Source organism: Scyliorhinus torazame, chromosome 18 (assembly GCF_047496885.1).
Source record: "Scyliorhinus torazame isolate Kashiwa2021f chromosome 18, sScyTor2.1, whole genome shotgun sequence".
In the NCBI taxonomy this organism is placed as follows: Eukaryota; Metazoa; Chordata; class Chondrichthyes; order Carcharhiniformes; family Scyliorhinidae; genus Scyliorhinus; species Scyliorhinus torazame.
The window spans coordinates 55,733,745-55,757,371 of record NC_092724.1 but is presented as its reverse complement, the minus strand read 5'-3'; the positions used below and the strand labels follow the sequence as shown (position 1 = coordinate 55,757,371).

Below are 23,627 nucleotides of genomic sequence, written 5' to 3'. Positions count from 1 at the left end.
AGGGCCCTCGCCATTGCGGTTGGAATGGGTGCTGGGATGTGCTGCAGGGTGGGGTGCCCACGCATTGCTGGTGGGTGGGGTTCGCTCTCTGGGGGTGGGGGAATGGTTACGGGTGTGTGGGGAGGGACGTTGGTGCCAGGGAACGGTGCTGGTTACTCACCCTGGTCGCCCTGAGGAGGTCGTGCAGCACTCTACACTGCTGCCTGGTCCCTGCAGTGGGCCTACGGCGCTCACAGCATCTGTCAGCTGCACCCAGGCCCGGTGTATGGGGGCAGGTGGCAGCCTCCTTTATATCCCGGGGAACATGGTGACCTGTCTCTCCAGTAAGGTGTCGAGCTCTGCAAACCGGGGTGCTGCTCTTCTTGCTGCCATCTTGTTTTCAGGAATGTGTGTGTGAAGAGTGGAGTGCTGATATGCGGCTGCAGCTTGTCAACCTCTCGAGTGGCAATCCCGATTCCATTGAATCGGACACTGTTTTTCATTGGAATCGATGGGTGCTAGCCCATTAACAGATCATGCATTGCTCCAGGACCGGCGCCAATTTAGTAGTCGTAGAAGTCCACTAATTCAGTCCCGCCGTCAACGCTCTGAAATGGAGAATCCCATCCATTACCTTCAATACCAACCTGATTCACATCACCTGTTACCAGGCATTTCAGAGAATTTCTGCAAAAGGTTGTTAATGCCTAACTTCTCAATCAGCAAGGTAATGCAAGTGAGCTTAGAAAATAACTTATTTTGTGAACGCTCAGACTTTTGGTTTTATTTCATGATTCCTCTCGGTAGAGTCAATTCTGTATTATTATTGGTTGTAGCAAAGGTTTAACAATTAACTAACCACTGTTTCTAAACCTTGGATGCCTGGGGGGCAGTCGCTTGTGTTTGTGATTGGTTCAAATTCAACCACTTGGCTGCTGAACTACACCCAACAGAGAAGTACAGATTTTACCTTTAACCATGACAAATTTCAGACAAGGGTATATACAGTTAGGTAGAGCTCCTTTTTCTGTAGTGTTGTGATCACAAGAAAATGCTGGAAATACATAGTGGGTTTGCTGAAGGGTCTCCACACAAAAAGTTAAAACTCCCTTGTTTATTTTCAGATGCTGAGAAACTGCTGTTAATTTCTAACATTTACAGATTTTTTTTCTTTTTATCTTTGCGTTATATCGTCTACAATCCAATTTTGTTTACAATTGACAGTATTGGGACCGATACACTAGTTAATCCTATTCACAACACTGAGTATCTCTTGTAATTAAGCTGTCTTTTTAGCAGTGCTTGTTTGAGTTTAATACGCGGGTGCCTCACTACCAGAATTCATATTTTAAACCACCAAAGAGAATAATTCTTCATCACCTTTTTAATCTGCAGATATTCAAAAAAATAGGAGAGTAAGTTTTTTAAAATGCAAGAACACAATTACATCAACAGGAGGAGTTACTGAGCCCAGTTGTGCGTCAGAGATGAAGAAACATATCTAGTTGAAATGACCAAATAAAACACTCAAGTACCTTGTGTTAATGACTTTAGTAATAATTTAGTCTTATTTAATAGTTCCTCCAAGCTAGTCTCCAGATGTCATGAGCCTTCAGAGCTCAAACAAAAATGTTCTTTTTTAACTGGATATCAAAATTGACACTAATTTATTTTTAACTTTTAAATATTTCAGTGTACAGCCTACTGTTGACTTATTTACAAATAAACTGATGGTTTCCAGTGCTTTTCCTGGCCTCGAAAATGCATGTTGCTGCACTTATACATAGTGTGGGAGACCTTGGTATGTGAAGGAACAGTGACAAATTACAGTGAAGCAAATAATTTTTGTCATTGCAAACAACAAATCCATCTCCAACCTCCATATGCGAGACTATGTGGTGTCCTTTATGTTGCTTATTTCAGGATAGTTGGTGCAGTGTTCCCAAAGACCAAAAAATAGCTTTAACTTGAGTTTATTTACACTACTAAACTGGGATTCGACACTTAATCCTTAAGAATACACAATCGATCAATAACATCTAACTACACTCATCTACTACTAATCGCACTACTGATATACACTATAATCTAACCTTACTCACACTATCTGCTCTTATGACCTTCACTAGCTATCTCCTGCACACGCTCCTCCCCTAAGGTCTAGCAGCACTGTCTTATATAGTTGTATCTCAAGCTCCCTGTAGTGGCTTCTCTCGACACTACATTAACCCTTGCAATGCTGATAGTTATAATAATACCATAGATTATTGTCCTTGAACCTGTTGTTAACTCTTGCAAAGACCACCTTCATCCAGGCTCTGTTACAATGCCCATCTCTACCTCTTCCTCGGCCTGTCTGTTACTGCTGAAACCTTACCTTTGGCACTTTAGACTCACTTATTTCACTGTTGGCCTGGTTGGTCTCCCTTCCACCCCTTCTAACCCAGCTCATCTAAAACTCTGCTCCCCAATATGTCCACTGCACCAAATTCAGTTTGCCCTTCACTGACCCACCTTTGCTCTTGGGTCCCCTAGTATCTCATATGTAATATTCAAATTATTGTGTTTAAGATATCCTCCTCTCTCACCTTGGCCTTGACCCTTGCTATCTCATGTCCTCCAGTGTTCTTGTTCATATGACCTCTAAAGTTCCTCTTGTTCACACCATATGCACATCATTCCCACCCTTTGCCCTACCACGGTGAAATATTTCAATTGATTATGCCCCACACTCTAGAATTTACAATCAAAAGCCTATCTTCTCTCCACCTCCCTGTCCTAAGATCTCCCTTGAAATCCATCTTCAAACATTTGATCATCCTGCCTAATGGCTCCATCTTTGGCGAGGCACCCAGCTTCTTCCATGTGCCGCTGCAAAGTGCCTAGGAATTCTTTTTACATTAAAAAAACAGTGTGAATGCAAATTTCTGCTTGTAAGAAGTCTCATCAGAAAAAGGATAAATGAAAGAAAAGCTGATGGAACCAGCAGCAAGCTGTTGCTGGTGAGTACACGATGGAAGGTGAAAACATTTTCTGACCAAAGAAAGATGTTTTGAGGATGTCAGAGTGTTTGAAAGGAAAATTGATCAAATCTAGGAAAAGTTAATAATTCTGACTTTCTAAAGTCTGCCTATTTTCTGGAGTTCATGGCTATCTCCGTTTTGATTTAGTTTATAAATGGAAGTAGTGATATCCAAGCATGAGTCCTTCTATAATTGATGGAAGGGCATTTATTGTGCACATGTAACATTCATAACAAACTTTTGATTAAAGTGAGATTGGTTTTGAATTGTATTTTGTTCTACATTCCCAAAGACAGAGAGTTTGACACCTTCACATAATTGAAAATGATCTTTAAATCTGTTTGTATAATTTTGACAAGATAAAATCTCATTGGAGAGGAGAGAGGCAAGGCATATGGAATATTTGCAGAGTAATTTGTGCAATAGCATTAAGTATATTAAAAATACAGTTCATTCTAGTTTACACAAGCAGTACTGAATCACTTGGAATTGATACAGAAAAAATTGGACAGTGGGTGGACAAGTGGTGTAATATCTTTGAAGTGAAAAGCCAACCCAGTCATCATGTCAAGAAAGATTGACTTCGATGTGGCTTACTCACCTTCATAAAAATTCTTCTATTACAAAATATTAATTCCTTGACTTGGCAATGATGTCAGCAATGCTGGAAGAACTGCCGCATTGAATGTGCTCAACCCCGATTTCACCACCTGTAACACAGGAGCAACGCGCGTGGCTTCCTCGATGAGAGCATTAGTAGAACAGATGCACTGAAGTGCTAGCATTTAAGCCTAACCTCTGTGATGCATGCAAGAGCCCCTTCGCTGCACTGCAAAATTACATCACTTTCAAAGAGTGCACACACCATACAGGCAGAACAACTGCACAAAATGCTTCTCCCACCTTTGCGATTGTCTTCTCATCAGAACGTTTTGTCTGATGCAATATCGTCTCTGCACACACCAGCTCAAATGTTGGATTAGGCTGATGCAGCAAGCATTGGGGTATGGAGATTCCATTTTCAATTTTTTCCTGCGCTCACACCCAGTACTAGGTTGAAACTTGTGCTCTTGTTTTTTGGCTGCAGGCAATTTTATTTCCGCATGAATTTTGTTGCGTACAATCCAGAATCCTAACTCATTTCCATGTCATCCATTTTTGCCAGAGAAAGAAACACTTGTATTTTCATGGTATTTTATCATATAGTTGAAACATCTCAAAGCTTCACAACACAAATTACTTTTGGAGTGTAATGACTGTTGGTATATGGATGAATGTGTCAGCCTTTCTGTGCCAGTAACATCACACTATAATCATGAGATGAATAAATGATTTTTTTGAAATATTGGTTGAGGGAAAAATATTGGTCAGCACAGGAGGAGAACTCTTGGCTTCTCTTCCAGCAGCACACTGGGATTGAAGCAGGGGGAAGGAACCTTGATTTAACTTCTTACCTGTCAGCAGTACGGCCACCGTGCAGTACTATTTTAGTACTGCTTTGGAATGTCAGCCTAAATTATGAACTCTGAGGTTCTGGCTATCTTAGAAACAAAATGTATACATATGAACATACGCTTAAGGATCAGGAGTAGACCAATCAGTCTCTTGAACCTGCTCTGCCATTTAATAAGATCATGGCTGATCTGATAGTAACCTCAAATCTACACTCCGCCTAATCCCAATAACCTATCACCTCCTTGCTTACCAATAATTTATCCATCTCTGCCTCAAAAATATTCAAAGACTCTGCTTCCATCGCCTTTTCAGAAAGAGAATTCCAAAGACTCATAACCTTGAGTGACCCCTTATTTTTAAACAGTGACCCCTAGTTCTAGGTTCTCCCACAAGAGCGAACATCCTCTCCACATCCACTCTGTCAAGACCCCTCAGGATCTTGTATGTTTCAATCAAGTCGTCTCTTACTCTTCTAAAAGCGGTTACAAGCCTTGATGTCCAATCTTCCCTCCTAAGACAGCTCACCCATTCCAGGTATTAGTCTGGTAAATCTCCTCTGAACTTTTTCAAACGCATTTACATCTTAAATAAGGTGACCAATACTGTACACAATAATGCCCTGTACAACTGAAGCATAACCTCTCTACTTTTGTATTCAATTCCCCTCTCAATAGTAATAACATTCTATTAATTTTCCTAATTACTTGCTGTACTTGCATGCTAGCATTTTGTGATTCATGCACTCGGACACCCAGATCCCTCTGCATCTCAGAGCCCTGAAATCTTGCATCATTTTAATAATATGCTTTTTTAGTATTCCTGTCAATACGGACAATTTCACATTTTCCCATATTATACTCCATTTGCCAGATCCTTGTCCACTCACTTAACTGATCTATATCTCATATCTTCTTCACAACATGCTTTCTTATCTATCTTTGTGTCATCAAATTTGGCAACCCAACCCTTCAATACCTTCATCCACATCATTTATATAAATTGTAAACAGTCGTAATGCATTTTGGAAGGTCTAATGCAGGTAGGGAATATACAGTGAATGGTAGAACCCTCAAGAGTATTGAAAGTCAAAGAGATCTAGGAATACAGGTCCACAGGTCATTGAAAGGGGCAACACAGGTGGAGAAGGTAGTCAAGAAGGCATACGGCATGCTTGCCTTCATTGGCCGGGGCATTGAGTATAAGAATTGGCAAGTCATGTTGCAGCTGTATAGAACCTTAGTTAGGCCACACTTGGAGTATAGTGTTCAATTCTGGTCGCCACACTACCAGAAGGATGTGGAGGCTTTAGAGAGGTTGCAGAAGAGATTTACCAGAATGTTGCCTGGTATGGAGGGCATTAGCTATGAGGAGCGATTGAATAAACTCGGTTTGTTCTCACTGGAACGAAGGAGGTTGAGGGGAGACCTGATAGAGGTATACAAAATTATGAGGGGCATAGACAGAGTGGATAGTCAGAGGCTTTTCCCCAGGGTAGAGGGGTCAATTACTAGGGGGCATAGGTTTAAGGTGAGAGCGGCAAGGTTTAGAGTAGATGTACGAGGCAAGTTTTTTACGCAGAGGGTAGTGGGTGCCTGGAACTCGCTACCGGAGGAGGTAGTGGAAGCAGGGACGATAGGGACATTTAAGGAGCATCTTGACAAATATATGAATAGGATGGGAATAGAAGGATACGGACCCAGGAAGTGTAGAAGATTGTAGTTTAGTCGGGCAGCATGGTCGGCACGGGCTTGGAGGGCCGAAGGGCCTGTTCCTGTGCTGTACATTTCTTTGTTTGTTCTTTGTTTGTTTTCTGTTTTACTGGGGCAAACATTTACCGGAACTGAAGAAAATCATCCATCTAGAAAAAAGAGAAATTGTCATTTCAGGCCGAACCTTTCATTAGAATGGAGGTCGAATGATTAAACCCTGTCTAAACCTACTAGCTTACATCTTAAACATTCTCTTCGTTTTTTTCATTCGTAGACGCTGAGTGGTCAGCTCAGCACCCATTCCTTGCTTTGCTTTTTAGGATTTTCGTTTGTTTTTGCTTAAGCTTTGCTCTTTCGACCAATTTTTTATATTTTAATTACTTACAGTTTATTTTTTTTAAATCTCACTGCCACTGATTGGAGATGGAATTGGTTAAGGTTTCCAACACTACAGCAAGGCCACACTGACGGACCTTTCCTGGTCTCCCTGCATGAGGAGGAGGTGGTGGAAGCAGGGACGATAGTGACATTTAAGGGGCATCTTGACAAATACATGAATAGGATGAGAATAGAGGGATATGGACCCAGGAAGTGTAGAAGATTGTAGTTTAGTCGGGCAGCATGGTCGGCACGGGCTTGGAGGGCCGAAGGGCCTGTTCCTGTGCTGTACATTTCTTTGTTCTTTGTTTGTTCTTTGAGGTCCCAGCGTTGATTTCTGTGGCACAGCATTCATTATATCTTGCCAACATGAAAAAGACCCATTTATGCCTGCTCCCTGTTAGCCAACCAATCTTCTATCAATGTTGATATGTTATCCCCTATAACACGTGTTTGTATTTTCCACTATAACCTGTGATGTGGCACTTTATCAAATGCCTTCTGCAAATCTGAAGTACAGTACATCCACCAGTTCCCTTTTATTGACAGCACATGTTACTTCCTCAAAGAACGCCAAGAAAGTGGTTAAACATTATTTCCCTTTCACGAAACCATGTTGACTCTGCCTGATTACCGTGAATTCTTCCAAGTTCCTGCAATAACTTCTTTAATAATCGCTTCTAACATTTTCCTTTGCCAGATGGTAAACTAACTGGCCTGTAGTTCACTGTTTTCTGTCTCCCTCCCTTTTTGAATAAGAGTTACATTTGCTATCTTCCAATCCAGTGGGACATCCCCGAATCTAGGGAGTTTGGGAAAATTAAAACCAATGCATCAACTCTCTCATCAGGCACTTTTATGACCCGAGTATGAAGTCCACAGGACCTAGGCTCTTGTTAGCCCGTAGCTCCATCAATTTACTCAGTTCCACTTTTCTGGTGACTGTAATTTCCCTGAGTTTCTTCCTCCTTCAATTTCCTGATTTACAGTTCTTTCTGAAATGTTACTTGTACCCTCTATAGTGAACACTGATACAAAATATCTGTTCAGTTAATCTGCCATCTCCTTGTTTTTCAGTATCAATTCGCCAGAGTCACTTTGTAGAGGACCAACTCTCACTTTGTTAACTCTTCTAAAAAATATTTATAAAAACGTTTATTATCTATTTTTATTCTTCTGGCTAGCTTTCGCTCGTACTCTAAGTTTTCACTCCTTATTAATCTTTTAGTCATCCTTTGCTGTTCCTTATATTCTGGCCAACCTTGTGACCTGCCATTGCACAATTATATGGTTTTACTTTAAGTTTGAAACTATCTTTACTTTTCTAGTAAACTATGGATGGACTTTGATATTGTCTTTTACCTTTCTAGTAAACTATGGATGGACTTTTTCTCATTGGAATGTATCTTTTCTGTGTATTCTGAAATATCCCCTTAAATGTTTGCCACTGTATCTCTATTGACCTATCCCTTAACCTAATTAGCCAATTCACTTTAACAAGCTCAGCTTTCATGATCTTATAATTGCCATTATTTAAGTTTAAAAACATTGGGCGCGATTCAACAGGACAAAATCTAGTCCAGTTTCGGGCGCATTGAGCCGGGTGTTCCTCGGTGCCTGCAGCGGCGAGAAAGACCCCGCTATGCAACGGCACTTTGCCCTTGCCTCTTACGGTGTCCTCAAACACCCCATCACCCCACCTCTTAGGGCAAGGCACCACAGGCCAGACCCCTGGCACGGACAAGTTGGCACTCTGGCAGTGTGTCTGCCTGTGCCACCTGGCACTGTCAGGGTGCTCAGGTTGCAGTGCCAAGGTACTAGGCTAGCAGTGCCAAGATGCTTGGGTGCCAACCAGAGTAACTGGGTGCAACCCTTTCCGGAACCCAATCACCCAGGGGTCTCATGGCCTGGGTGACTCCCCAAGGTCCGTTGAATCTCGCGAGACATTTCGAGTGTCGCACCTCTCATGAGATTCAACCTCCTTGTCGCGTCACCAGGTCTGGTGCGATGTGGCCGGTAAATTGCACCCATTGTCTCAGACCCACTCCTCTGTCCCTCAAACTGGATGTAAAATTCAATCCTGTCATAGTTCCTGCTATTTAATGGCTCCTTCACTTTGAGATCATGTTTGTGTGAACCAGTGCTAAATAGCACCGTGGTAAGATCTTCTAGGCGTGGTCAGGGGCCCCTACAACCCAAAAAGATGTGCAGTGTAGGTGAACTGGCCACGCTAACTTGCCCCTTCATTGAAAAATAAGAATTGGGTACCCTAAATTTATTTTAAAAAATTAAATGAGCCTAATGGCTCACATAGATATGCTAATCTGGATCTCGCCCAGCAAAGGCAAGATCCAGATTGCGACATCTCGCAAGATTACGTTGAATCTTGCAAGACATTTTGAGCGTTATGCCTGTCACCAGATTCAACGACCTCATTCAAAAACATTCAATGAACTCCTCATCTAGGCAGCTTTGCCCATCTGACTTTGCAGTCTAAATGTTAATAAAATCTCCAGTGATTATTGTCGTACCTTTCTGACAAACCCCAATTGTTTCTTTTATGCTCCACTCTACCATGTGGTTTCTGTTTGGGACCTGTACACGACTCCCACAAGTGACTTCTTACCATTACCATTTCTCATCTCTACCCAAACTATTTCCACATCCTTGTTTCCTGACCTTAGGTCATCCTTCTCTGTTATGCTAAAACCATCATGAACTCACAGTCACCCCTTCACCTTTTCCTCAATTCCTGTCCTTCCTCAATATCCTGTACGCTTCGATATTCGGGTCCTAATCTATGTCCTCCTGCAGCCATATCTCCATAATGGCTATCAAATCGTACTTCTTTATTGCTATGTGCACTTCCAGTTCTTCTGTTGTTTTGTTTTGAATGCCACATGCATTCGGAGACAGAACTTTTAGTTTTATTCTTTTTTTAAATTATATAAATTCTGGTCTCATCTGTTGATTTAAAATCTCTATCCTTACCTGGCTCGTTCTGTTTTTCATTTCCGTTAATAACACTTTTCTTTTGGTATGCCTGCTCTTTGATTTACCACATTTCCCAAATTTGATCCCTTGCCCTCACCGTTTTGTGAAAAACTCTCTCTTCTTTCCTAGTTATGCAGCTTGCACGAACACCAGCCCCAGCACGGTTCAGGTGGAGATCATCCGAATGGTACAGATTCCACTTTCCCCAGTACTGGTGTCAGTGTGCCACAAAACGAAGTCCACTTCTCACTCACCAGTCTTTGAGTCAAGCATTTATCTCTCTAATCTGATTTGCCCTATGCCAATTTGCATATGGTTCAGGTACCAGAGAGTATGACCTTTGAGGTTCTGCTTCTTAATTTGGTGACTAGGTCTTCACGCTGACTGTGCAGAAATTCTTCTTTGTCCTGCATTGGTATCCATGTTAATCACGGCAATTGTGTCCTCCCTGTCCCACTGGAAATTCCTCCACAACCCTGAGCAGATGTCCTGAACCCTGGTACCGGGCAGGCAACACGCTATCTGGACTCACGCTCTTTTGTGCAGAGAATGGTGTCTGATGTGTTGGGTGTTCTGGATCACAAACAGGTCACCAACACTGGAAGTGGTGCAACTCTAATTTATTATAAGGTTAACTATATTAACATACTTGAACTGTGGGTAAATGCAATACCAGTTTAACTGTTGACCCTTGCCTAGTCCTAACCAGGTGATGAACTCAGCACATGGTGAATGTCTGTGTTGCAGGCTGTGAGCTCTGTGCTCCGAGCTGGCTGCTACTAGAATGAGCGGGAACTCTCCTGTCCCCTGTCTTTATAGTGCATGTGCTCTCACTGGTGATTGGCTGCGGTGTTGTGTATGCTGATTGGTCCCACTGCATGTCCATCAGTGTGTGTGTGTGTGTCTGCACCATGATATACTGGTGTATATTATGACAGTGTCAATCCCTCTGATAGGCTATCCCCTACTGCCACCACATTCCTTTTTGCTCCCCCACTTCAACCTGTCCGATGGTACCATTGCCAGTTAGCTCATCCACCCTGCAGCCCCCCACTTTCATTCAAACAAGCTGAAAAAATCCTCAAACCTGTTGAAGGCTGAGGCTCGTGTGCTCCAGCCCTCTGAATTCCCTTAACTGCCTCACTTGCAGTCTCACACTCCTGTCCCAGATCACTGACCAAAACAGAAGACCTGTCCAAAGAGGTGTGACTGCCTCCTGGCACAAAGTATCCAGGTAACTTTCTCCATCCCTGATGCATCGCAGTGTCTGCAGTACTGCAGCTCATGAGCTCTTACTGCAAACGTGTTTGCCCTGCATCAAACTTGCATCCAGGAGCTCCCACATGCTGCAGCACTAACACATTACCTGTTCTGCTATCCTTTAATTAACTATTTAATTATTTTATTGAATTATATATTTTGCTTATACATATTTTATTTATCTTACCACCAATTGTTGGACTATTTCTAACCTTAGAAATAGACTAAACCGTACCAGATACCAAACAACTAGATTCTTCTCCTGTAGCAGAATAATACCACTTCCTGAAGGCTGAGAAAATTAGAAAACTTAAAGCAAAAGAGCACCTCTTTCTCTTTATGACCTTGCACTGAACTCCCAGTACTCTCTTCTTTAAAGTCGTACTTCTTGCAGTAAACCTTACCTAAAGCATCACTTTCCCCATATTCACCAAATTCCTACTTTGACCAAATTTCCAATACTCATTTGGTCTCTGCCTCACTCAGGCCAAAGTCTCCCCTCACTAATGTAATCACTGTAATATTAAGTAATTTTTTCAGTGCTGTTTTTTGAAAAAAAGAGTAAATGCAAATAAGTAGCTCCTACGAAGAACCATGATGAAGAAAATAGTACTGGATAGAGGGAAGAGGAAAATATATGAAAATTGACTGTCAGTATGTTGCCTGCAAAATGTTTGGTGAAATATTCATTTTTGTAGCCCATGGGTCAGATACAGTTTGTAGATAAATTGTGTTCCATGCATTTTATTATATCCCTGGGCAACTGTCACTTACCTATTCCTGCTTGTCAGTTTGACGGACACCTTTGAGAGCAACAGCACAGGAGGTGGGCAGTTTATCCTGCTCTATTAGCCTTTGAGATCACTCGCTGAATGTTTTCACTTCACGTAGAAAAATCTTAAATGTAAGTTGCAGGTCAACTGCTGAGGATTATAATTGCAAAATGATTATATTGTAAATTGAATGCTTTTCTTCAAACATTTTTTTTCCTTCTCTTTAAAGCCTGAAAGAGATGCTGTTCAGGACATTTTCACAGCAGAAGGAAGTTCCTGGATAATGGCTGCCAAGGTTGGGCAAAAGACAAAGCCAATCATCCCAGAAATGTGTTTCACATCAGGTGGAGAAAACACAGAGCCTTTACCCACAAACTCGTACATCGGTGATGATGGGACCAGCTTGCTCATTTCCTGTGCAAAATGCTGTCTTCAGGTCCATGCCAGTAAGTAGCTCACAGTTTTTTAAAAATACTTCTTCAAAATGCGTAGGCTGTCATTCCTGTCTTGAAAATTCTGCAATTTGTGTTAATCTGTGTCACAAAGGGCATGGTACTAACAAGATGTTGTTGAAGCAAATATTCTGTATGAATATTAAAATACTGAGTTGAAAAATTGAATACATTAAAGACCTGTGAAAATCAGAGCGTAAAAGGTAATTGAAGCGAACTCCATTTGTCATGGACGTCTTCCCAACATCACCACCTGCAAATGTGTTAATCACTCGAGAGGGGTTCAGAGGATAGTCACCAGGATAATTTACCCCTTAGTGTTCAAAAAGTTCGGTGGGGTTATTCGGTTGCGGGGCTGGGGTGGGTTGTGGGCCTAGGTAGGGTGTTCTTTGGGAGGGTAGGTCCATACTCGATGGGCCGAATGGCCTCCTTCTGCACTGATGTGAATCTATGATTCTATAATACCAAGGATTGGGTCATGGGAATTGGAGCATTCAGCCCTCTGCCTGTACCATTCAATTAGATTATGGCTGCATCTTGGCTCCATTTATTTGCCCAAGTTCCATTTTCCTTAGCCCACTTACCAAATCAAAATTCATCTCCACCTTGACATTTTTAATTCTAACCTCAACAGCCTTTTGCATATTTCCACTTTCCTCTGTATACTTTCTGACATTACCCTTAAATGGTCTACCTTTACTTTTAAGGCTTTGTTCTCTTGCTCCAGACTTCCTCACCATGGGAAATAGTTTCCATCTATCAACATTATCAACTGTTTAAATCACCTTAAACTACAACAACTGAAATTCAGTTCACAGGTGTATTATGAATCAAAGCTAAACATTGAGCCACCTAAGGTGATGTTAGGACATACAGGCAAAAGTTTAGTTAAGAAGGTAGATTTCTAAGGAAAACGAGAGTCAGAGGTTTAGGGAGGGAGTTTCAGAGCCACGACTAGGCAGCACAAGGCACAGCCAGCCAGTAATGGAGCAATTAAAATTGAGAATGCCAAGAGGCTAGAATTCGATGAGTTCAGAAGTCTTGAGAGGTTGAGGCTCAAGGAAATTGCAGAGATAGGGAGGGGCCAGACCACAAATGGATTTGAAAACAAGGAATGATACTTTAAAAACCAAGGAATTATTTGACTAGGAGCCACTGCAGGTGAGGGGTCATAGGGGTGATAGGTGACTGGTACCTGGTGTAAGGAGATTATTATCTTTGAGATTCTACTTCTTAATTTGGTGAATAGCTCTTCATACTGTCAATGCAGAACCTTCTTTTCATGACCTGTCTATGTCATTGGTACCTACATGTACCACGACAACTGAATCCTAAGCAAATGTCCTGAACCCTGACACCAGGAAAGTAACACAGCTGTTTGGACTCTCGTTCTTATGCAGAGAACAGTGTCAATTCCCCCTCACTATACCGTCCCCTACTATGACTTTATTCCTGTTTACTCTCTGCACTTAAATGGCTTCCTGTGCCATCGTGCCTTGGCCAGCCAGCTCATCCACCTTGCAGACTTCATTTTTTTTCACACAGGTTGCGAGTGCCACACACCTGTTTGACAATTGCAAAGTCTGAGACTCCTCTCCTATTTTCTGCTTGGTCCCTTTACCTGCTTCAGTCGCGGTTGCTTCCTCCTGTCCCTCACTGCTGACCAAGACAGATGATCCTATTCTAAGAGGTATGACCTTCTGGAGAAAATTTCTCCACCTCCCTTATAAAAAGAACAAAGAAAAGTAGAGCACAGGAACAGGCCTTTGGCCCTCCAAGCCTGCGCTAACCATGCTGCCTGTCTAACCTAAAACTTTCGACACTTTCAGGGTCTTTCTCCCTATATTCCTATCCTATTCATGCATTTGTCAAGACACCCCTTAAACGTCACTATCGTACTTGATTCCACCACCTTCTCCAGAAGTTCCAGGAACCTACTACCCTCTGTGTAAAAAAAACTTCCCTTGCACATCTTCTCGAAGTCCCCCAGTAATTTAATTATGTTGCACAGTGTCTACAGTTCGGCTTCCAGATCAGTAATCCTGATCCGGAATTCCTCCAGTTGCTTGCACTTTCTGCAGATGTTTTTGTTCTGGATCACCTTAGCATCCGAAAGCACCCACAATCTATAACACTTAGATCGTAGAATCTACAGTGCAGAAAGAGATCATTCGGCCCATCGAGTCTGCACTGGCCCTTGGAAAGAGCACCCCACTTAAGCCCATGCCTCCACCCTATCCCCATAACCCTACCTAACCTTTTGGACACTAAGGGGCAATTTAGCATGGCCAATCCACGTAACCTGCACATTTTTGGACTGTGGGAGAAAACCGGAACACCCGGAGGAAACCCATGCAGACACTGGGAGAAAGTGAAAACTCCACACATTCACCCGAGGCCGGAATTGTACCCGGGACCCTGGAGCTGTGAGGCAGCAGTGCTGACCACTGTGTCATCGTGCCGCCCTTGTCCTGCCATTGTTACTTATGTTATTTAATTACTTTATTAATTAACTTCGAGTAATTCCTATGAATGCTACTGTTCTTATTAAATGCTTGTAGCGCTGACAACTAAAAGTTATATGTTTCTTAACTACAGAGGGATGCAACTTTAGCTGTTTTTAATTATTTTATTTTAATTTTAAAGTTTTAATTCTTTTAATTTATAGATCTACCTTAATTCCCGTGTCCGAAACTGGTTATTACAGTGTCCCCTAACACTAAGCATTTACCGGCTGTTCAACTTACTATCAAATTAGAAAATTACGATTCCTATACTATTTTTAACCTGAGTAACAGAATAAATGTTAATCATTTATTTGATACTCACCAGATATTCCAAACATTCACATTGCTTCTTTGCTGCAATGTCACTATTTGTTTCTTGCACTCTCCTTTCAAACTCCGCATGGGCTGGTTCCAAGCAGCTGACTGGTGTGCCTCTCTTACTCCAAGCTAATTTTATAGGCCTCGAGCTTCAGCCCCGATTTATATTCTCTTGCTCTGGGCTGCTCCCTCAATGATCTGCCACCTCCCGACTTCCAAGGCAAGTCGGCGGAAAATATGGGCATATATTTAATATGTTTGAAAATAAAGCACACTCGTGCCATACATTTTGAACCAACCTCTTCAGCAAGTGATCAAGGCCATTATTGATGTGAATTGTAAATGTTGTTGTCTCGCTTGCTGCTTAATTTTTAAGTCAATAACATAACCACTAGCAAACATTCCTCAAGGGATATCTCAAGGTCAGAAAACTAATGAGGGGAACCAGTCTTGCACCTTTGGTGCTGGATTCATTCAATCAATTCTCAGCCCATGCCATTTCAGTGCGGCACTGACCTTTATTCATTCCATCAGCACTCAGTCCAGAAACTCTATGTAGCACTGCCTGTGACCCATAACTAGGTTGAATTTCTCTGCTGTCAGATGTCATGGAATACAAGTGAAATTAATAAAATGACCATTACTTGAGCATTCTTTCTAGTGTTGTCTACAATACTCAACTTTTTGTTTAGTGCAGTCACTGGTTTAGCACAATTCTCTGTCTCACAGCTGGCCACTGTACTCTAGAGTGGCCTGCCAAAACCAAAGAGAATTGGAGATGGGCAATAAATGCTGACACCACATGGACTGCAGCGGTTCACCGCCTTCTCAAGGGCAATTTAAAAATTCTGAATTGGCACAGGGCAATTCACTCCAGAGAGGGAAATATTGGCCTGAAACAGATTGTTGTCTAGGAAATGGATTGTAAAAGTGCCAGCTGTATTACGGTTAGTTTTGTCCTATCCATTTTCCACAACCTAACAGATTAGAACTGTTTCCATACTATACTGTCAAAGTTTTCAGTTTACCTTTCATGTACTTAATAGTGCTTTAAGAGTTTCTAGATTGGGCATTTGGCTCCATGCTTTTGCCTTGGGATGAGCTAAAATACTGGTATTCAAACTATATTCTTATAGATTTTTAACTGATAAAGGATCGTAAGGAAGCTCATCGTTCAGTGTTCAACCACTTTTCATGACTGTTCTCTGCAAGTTTGACACTCTTGAGTTATACAGAGAATCTTTTGTGTCTTGCTGTGCAATGAAGACTAATCTTAAGCATAGTGTGCTGAGGGAGATGAGGATTAATTAGTAACACTCAAGAGTTGCTTTGATTAAGGCACTGATTTGGGATTGAGTAAACATGTTTGTCAAAGCAACATTTCTAATCAGCTCTTGCTCTTGACAGGTTGTTACGGTATTCGACCAGATTTAGTCAAAAATGGCTGGACCTGCACCCGATGTACAGTCAATGCTTGGGCAGCAGTAAGTGTTTCTTACCACATATTGTACAAGTGTTTTGAACAGACCTATATCTAATGTCTAATTGGTGTGGTCAACAGGTTATCCTGACTATACCAATGGAAGATGATGGAGGAAGGAAGTGAAATTAACACTAAATTGGATTGGGGTGTGAAAGTATTATGATTTTCTGCGTACTTTAGGTTAAAAAATGGTAAACCCCTCAACCGAAAGCCTGTTGGTTAAAGGCTTGTCTCTCTCTAGTGTCATATCTCAATATCATAAGCCACACTGATCAGAAAGTCTCAGATTTGCTCTTCAGTCGATGAGGAATTATTTTCTTTCACTCAGGGCTATCCTGCAGTCACTTCAGGAAAGTATACCTCTGGACACCCTATGGTTTCTTCCATGAATGAACAGACCACTAGATCCAAAGATGTAGACTCTCAGTTAAGCAAAACAGCTTGTTGGTGTTTTAGTGAAGGGCGAACAGAAATGTATCACAACATTTCAAGGTAGATGGGGGAAGTTGTTAAATGGTGAAGTGTGGACTTCCGGTGGCGGGCATGGAGTGAGCAGTCGCATGTTTGGTGGCTCTTGCTCAAAGCGGTATTTTTTGGTCTTTCCCCAGCCCAAAGGTGAAGTATTTGAAGGCACGAGATGCAGGAATTCCTGGGGAAGGTTTTACTCCTCTGGAGTAAAACCCCACGAACTAGGAGTGGGTTGAGAAGAACAGAGCTGTTGGATCAGGAGCGTCTTCGTGATGCGTCACAGGATAGATTGGCGGAGGGCAAGGGAGCTGCCCTGTTCGCCCAGTGGTCAATGGAGCAACTAATAGAGTTCCTAAATGGAAAGTTCTGTCAGTAGAGGAAGGATGCCCTGGGAGACCTGGCCAAGGTGATGTAACTGATTATGTCGGGGATCGAGAGAATGGAGCACAGGCTAGAGTCCCAGGGCCGGGCGATCCAGAAAGTGGAGGAGGCAGCGGGGGAGCACGAGAGGAGTTGGCCTCCTTGGTGGCCAAGGTGAGGGTGATGTGGGAGACCCTCCGGTGGGATTTAATCATATCTTCTGACTGTTAGTCCAGACATAGAACATAGAACATTACAGCGCAGTACAGGCCCTTCAGCCCTCGATGTTGCGCCGACCTGTGAAACCACTCTAAAGCCCATTTACACTATTCCCTTATCGTCCATATGTCTATCCAATGACCATTTGAATACCCTTAGTGTTGGCGAGTCCACCACTGTTGCAGGCAGGGCATTCCACACCCTTACTACTCTGAGTAAAGAACCTACCTCTGACGTCTGTCTTATATCTATCTCCCCTCAATTTAAAGCTATGTCCCCTCGTGCTAGACATCACTATCCGAGGAAAAAGGCTCTCACTGTCCACCCTATCCAATCCTCTGATCATCTTGTATGCCTCAATTAAGTCACCTCTTAACCTTCTTCTCTCTAACGAAAACAGCCTCAAGTCCCTCAGCCTTTCCTCATAAGATCTTCCCTCCATACCAGGCAACATTCTGGTAAATCTTCTCTGCACCCTTTCCAATGCTTCCACATCCTTCCTATAATGCGGTGACCAGAATTGCACGCAATACTCTAAATGCGGCCGCACCAGAGTTTTGTACAGCTGCAACATGACCTCATGGCTCCGAAACTCAATCCCTCTACCAATAAAAGCTAACACACCGTACGTCTTCTTAACAACCCTCTCAACCTGCGTGGCAACTTTCAGGGATCTATGTACATGGACACCGAGAACTCTCTGCTCATCCACACTACCAAGAATCTTACCATTAGCCCAGTACTCTGTCTTCCTGTTATTCCTTCCAAAATGAATCACCTCACACTTTTCTGCATTAAACTCCATTTGCCACCTCTCAGCCCAGCGCTGCGGCTTATCTATGTCCCTCTGTAACTTGTAACATCCTTCCGCACTGTCCACAACTCCACCGACTTTAGTGTCATCTGCAAATTTACTCACCCATCCTTCTACGCCCTCCTCCAGGTCATTTATAAAAATGACAAACAGCAGTGGCCCCAAAACAGATCCTTGTGGTACACCACTAGTAGCTGGACTCCAGTCTGAACACTTCCCATCAACCACCACCCTTTGTCTTCTTCCAGCTAGCCAATTTCTGATCCAAACTGCTAAATCTCCCTGAATCCCATGCTTCCGTATTTTCTGCAGTAGCCTACCGTGGGGAACCTTATCAAACGCTTTACTGAAATCCATATACACCACATCAACTGCTTTACCCTCATCCACCTGTTTGGTCACCTTCTCAAAGAACTCAATAAGGTTTGTGAGGCACGACCTACCCTTCACGAAACCGTGTTGACTATGTCTAATCAAATTATTCCTTTCCAGATGATTATACACCCTATCTCTTATAAACCTTTCCAAGATTTTGCCCACAGCAGAAGTAAGGCTCACTGGTCTATAGTTACCAGGGTTGTCTCTACTCCCCTTCTTGAACAAGGGGACAATATTTGCTATCCTCCAGTCTTCTGGCACTATACCTGTTGACAAAGATGACTTAAAGATCAAAGCCAAAGGCTCAGCAATCTCCTCCCTAGCTTCCCAAAGAATCCTAGGATAAATCCCATCCGGCCCAGGGGACTTATCTATTTTCACCCTTTCCAGACTTGTTAACACCTCCTCCTTATGAACCTCAAGCCCTTCTACTCTAGCAGCCTGAATCTCAGTATTCTCCTCGACAACATTATCTTTTTCCTGTGTGAATACTGACGAAAAATATTCATTTAGCACCTCTCCTATCTCTTCGGATTCCAAGCACAACTTCCCACTACTGTCCTTGGCTGGCCCTACTCTTACCCTAGTCATTCTTTTGTCCCTGACATATCTATAGAAAGCTTTAGGGTTATCCTTGATCCTACCTGCCAAAGACTTCTCATGTCCCCTCCTGGCTCTTCTTAGCTCTCTCTTTAGATCCTTCCTAGCTAACTTGTAACTCTCGAGCGCCCTTACTGAACCTTCATGCCTCATCTTTACATAAGCCTCCTTCTTCCTCTTGACAAGTGTTTTGACTGCCTTAGTAAACCACGGTTCCCTTGTTCGACCACTTCCTCCCTGCCTGACAGGCACATACTTATCAAGGACACGCAGCAGCTGTTCCTTGAACAAGCTCCACATTTCCATTGTGCCCCTCCCCTGCAGTTTTCCTCTCCATCCGATGCATCCTAAGTCTTGCCTTATCGCATCATAATTGCCTTTCCCCCAGATATAACTCTTGCCCTGCGGTATATACCTATCCCTTTCCATCACTAAAGTAAATGTAATCGAATTGTGGTCACTATCACCAAAGTGCTCACCTACCTCCAAATCTAACACCTGTCCTGGTTCATTACCCAGTACCAAATCCAACACAGTCTCGCCTCTCGTTGGCCTATCTACATACTGTGTCAGGAAACCCTCCTGCACACATTGGACAAAAACGGACCCATCTAAAGTACTCTAACTATAGCGTTTCCAGTCAATATTTGGAAAGTTAAAGTCCCCCATAACAACTACCCTGTTGCTTTTGCTCCTATCCAGAATCATCTTTGCAATCCTTTCCTCTACATCTCTGGAACTTTTCGGAGGCCTATAGAAAACCCCTAACAGGGTGACCTCTCCTTTCCTGTTTCTAACCTCAGCCCATACTACCTCAATTGACGAGTCCTCATCAAACGTCCTTTCTGCCACCGTAATACTGTCCTTGACTAACAATGCCACGCCTCCCCCTCTTTTACCACCTTCCCTGAGCTTACTGAAATATCTAAACCCCGGCACCTGCAACAACCATTCCTGTCCCTGCTCTATCCATGTCTCCGAAATGGCCACAACATCGAAGTCCCAGGTACCAACCCATGCCGCAAGTTCACCCACCTTATTCCGGATGCTCCTGGCATTGAAGAAGACACACTTTAAACCACCTTCCTGCCTGCCGGTACACTCTTGCAACTTTAAAACCTTACTCATGACCTCACTACTCTCAACCTCCTGTATTCTGGAGCTACAATTCAGGTTCCCAAGCCCCTGCTGAACTAGTTTAAACCCTCCCGAAGAGCATTAGCAAATTTTCCCCCCAGGATATTGGTACCCCTCTGGTCCAGGTGTAGACCATCCCGTTTGTAGAGGTCCCACCGACCCCAGAATGAGCCCCAGTTATCCAGAAGTCTGAAACCCTCCCTCCTGCACCATCCCTGGAGCCACGTGTTCAACTCCTCTCTTTCCCTATTCCTCATCTCGCTATCACGTGGCACGGGTAACAACCCAGAGATAATATCTCTGTTTGTCTAGATCTAAGTTTCCACCCTAGCTCCCTGAATTCCTGCCTTACATCCCTATCCCTTTTCCTACCTATGTCGTTGGTACCTATGTGGACCACGACTTGGGGCTGCTCCCCCTCCCCCTTAAGGATCCCGAAAACACGATCCGAGACATCACGTACCCTGGCACCTGGGAGGCAACACACCAAGCGCGAGTCTCTCTCGTTCCCACAGAATCTCCTATCTATCCCCCTAACTATGGAGTCTCCAATGACTAATGCTCTACTCCTCTCCCCCCTTCCCTTCTGAGCAACAGGGACAGACTCTGTGCCAGAGACCTGCTCCCCATGGCTTACCCCTGGTAAGTCGTCGTCCCCCAGTATCCAAAGCGGTATGCTTGTTACTAAGGGGAACGACCACAGGGAATCCCTGTACTGACTGCTTCCTCCCAGCCCCTCTCACCGTCACCCATCTATCTTTATTCTTCGGAGTAACTACATCCCTGAAGCTTCTATCTATGACCACCTCTGCCTCCCGAATGATCCGAAGTTCATCCAGCCCCAGCTCCAGTTCCCTAACGCGGTTTCTGAGGAACTGGAGATGGGTGCACTTCCCACAGATGAAATCAGCAGGGACACTGTCGGCGTCCCTCACCTCAAACATTCTGCAGGAGGAACATTGCACTACCTTCCCTGCCATCCCCCTAGATAAAAAAAGAAAAAGAAAGAAAGAGCTTACCTGTTATTCACTCCCCTTCTCAGCAAGCACTCACTCAGCAACCTCTGCGCCCTGCACGATAACACCTGAGGGAATATAAAAGAAAAACTACTTACCAGTCACCAGACAATCCCTTACCTGCAGGCTGTGGCATCACGTTTCAACTTCTTCCTGACCTCGAGCCTTCCTCTTGTTCTTTACAGCGGTTGTTTTTTTTTTGGTGAGGGGGTGGGGGGGGGGGGGGGGTAGGGGTAGGGAGGGAAACACTGAAGAAGTGTTTCGGGTTTACGTGTCACTTGCCAACAGCTCCTCCACAAACTACCTTCAAATTAGGGTGACCACGACGGAGGTATGCAAAATTTCCCTTGCAACACCAATCAGCAGCTCCGCTCTACTGCCCTCTGCTGGACATCTGAGTTATTAGTCCAGTTTAGCCAAATAACATAACTATTGTGCTATCGTACCCATGTTTCCCACTATACAATTTATTCTTCCTGCTCTCAGTGGTACCTTGTTAATTTCATATTTTCTATTTTAAAAGAACCTTGGGTAGTGGCAGTTAAAATGAGTTTAAATGCACCCAAAACGTTTCACACGGTGTAAACTTGCGGTATTGTGTTCTGGTCTAATCACTATGCTTTAGATAGTGCAGAATAGAGAGGAGTAACAGGCATAGCACAAATTTAAAGTGGCCAGTTTTCAATGCAGTCATAAATGGAGAAACGGTCATTCTTAGTCCAGAAGAAATGTGATTAAAGGAAGACCTCATCATGTTAAATTCAGATGTTAAACAGTACAAAGTTAGGTAAATCCAACCACTTCAGATTAAGCAGGGATTTGTAAAATCAGATTAGGAAAAAGTAATGTGACATGATTAACAAATGACCTGAAAGTAAAGGCATCCCTAGGGAGCATCGATCAAAATATGGTTAAATTTTACATCCAGTTTGAAAAGGAGAAGAATGGGTCTAAGCCTAGTATTTTGAACTTTATAATAATAATCTGTCACAAGTAGGCTTACATTAGCACTGCAATGAAGTTACTGTGAAAAGCCCCAAGTCGCCACATTCTGGCGCTTGTTCGGGTAGGCAAAGGGAGAATTCAGAACGTCCAAATTACCTAACAGCATGTCTTTTGGGATTGTGGGAGGAAACCGGAGCACTCGAAGGAAAACGACGCAGACACAGGAGGCGGGATTCTCTCAGGCCGGGGCCGAGCCGGAGAATCACCGCGACCGGCACGACTCGCGCCAGGCCGCCCCAACGCCAGGACGCGATTCTCCGCAGAGTGGAGAATTGGCGTCGGCATGATCTGTGCGGCGCCAGTTGGGAGCCACTCTACGCGCCTCCCCCCCCCCCCCCACAAATTCTCGGCCCGAGATGGGCCGAGCGACCGTTATAAAAATACCAGAGTCCCACCGGCACCTTTCTAACCTGCTCTCAGCCTGCGGGACCTCAGCGTGGAAGGATCTGGGGGCAGCCTGTGGTGGGGCGGGGGGGGGGGGGGCGTTGTGGCCTTGCCCGCGACCGGGCCCACCGATCAGCGGGCCGGCCTCTCGGGCTGGGAGACTCCTTTCTTCCGCACAGGCCCCTTTAGCCCTACGCCATGTTGCGTCGGGGCTGACGCAGAGAAGGGAGCCACTGTGCATGAGCCCGTCGGTGCCACTGCGCATGCGCGGACCCCGCGACACCCAGTTGATGCTGGGATCAGCAGCTGGAGCTGCGTGGGCCCCTGTAAGGGCCAGAATTGCTGATACTGAGGCCATGTTGACGCCATCGAAAAATGAAATGAAATGAAATGAAAATCGCTTATTGTCACAAGTAGGCTTCAAATGAAGTTACTGTGAAAAGCCCCTATTCGCCACATTCCGGCGCCAGTACGGGGAGGCTGATACAGGAATTGAACCGTACTGCTGGCCTGTCTTGGTCTGCTTTCAAAGCCAGCGATTTAGCCCTGTGCTAAACAGCCCCTGCATTTGCGACGGAGTCAACACTTAGCCTCAGGATCAGAGAATCCCATCCAGGGAGAAGATGCAGACTAGACACAGACAGTGACCCGGGAATCAAACCTGGGACCCTGGAGCTGTGAAGCAAAAGTGCTACCGTGCTGCCCACAATGGCAACTGTGGACATGGAAGTTGAGCTTGCTGAGGTGAAGTGAGATATTAGGCGAGAGGATAGGTTAATAGAGAAGCAGTGGCAGATATTTAAGGGGATATTTGGAATGCGCAGAATAAGCATATTCCTGCTGTCAAGAAATATTCCAAAAGGGTGGACCCACCATTCGTGGTTAACTAAAAAAGTTAATGAAAGCAGCAAACTT

The 23,627-nt window shown here is 43.8% G+C and overlaps 1 protein-coding gene across 3 annotated transcripts in view; it reads left to right on the top strand.

The window, feature by feature from the left end:
• kdm4b (lysine (K)-specific demethylase 4B) overlaps positions 1-23,627 on the top strand; it is a 1,116,292-nt gene that overhangs the window by 1,003,121 nt on the left and 89,544 nt on the right. For all 3 annotated transcript variants that reach the window (XM_072482756.1, XM_072482755.1, XM_072482757.1), the window contains 2 exons: positions 11,801-12,017; positions 16,256-16,332. In XM_072482756.1, coding sequence (XP_072338857.1) covers positions 11,801-12,017; positions 16,256-16,332 — 294 coding nt within the window. The remainder of the gene's footprint in view (positions 1-11,800; positions 12,018-16,255; positions 16,333-23,627) is intronic.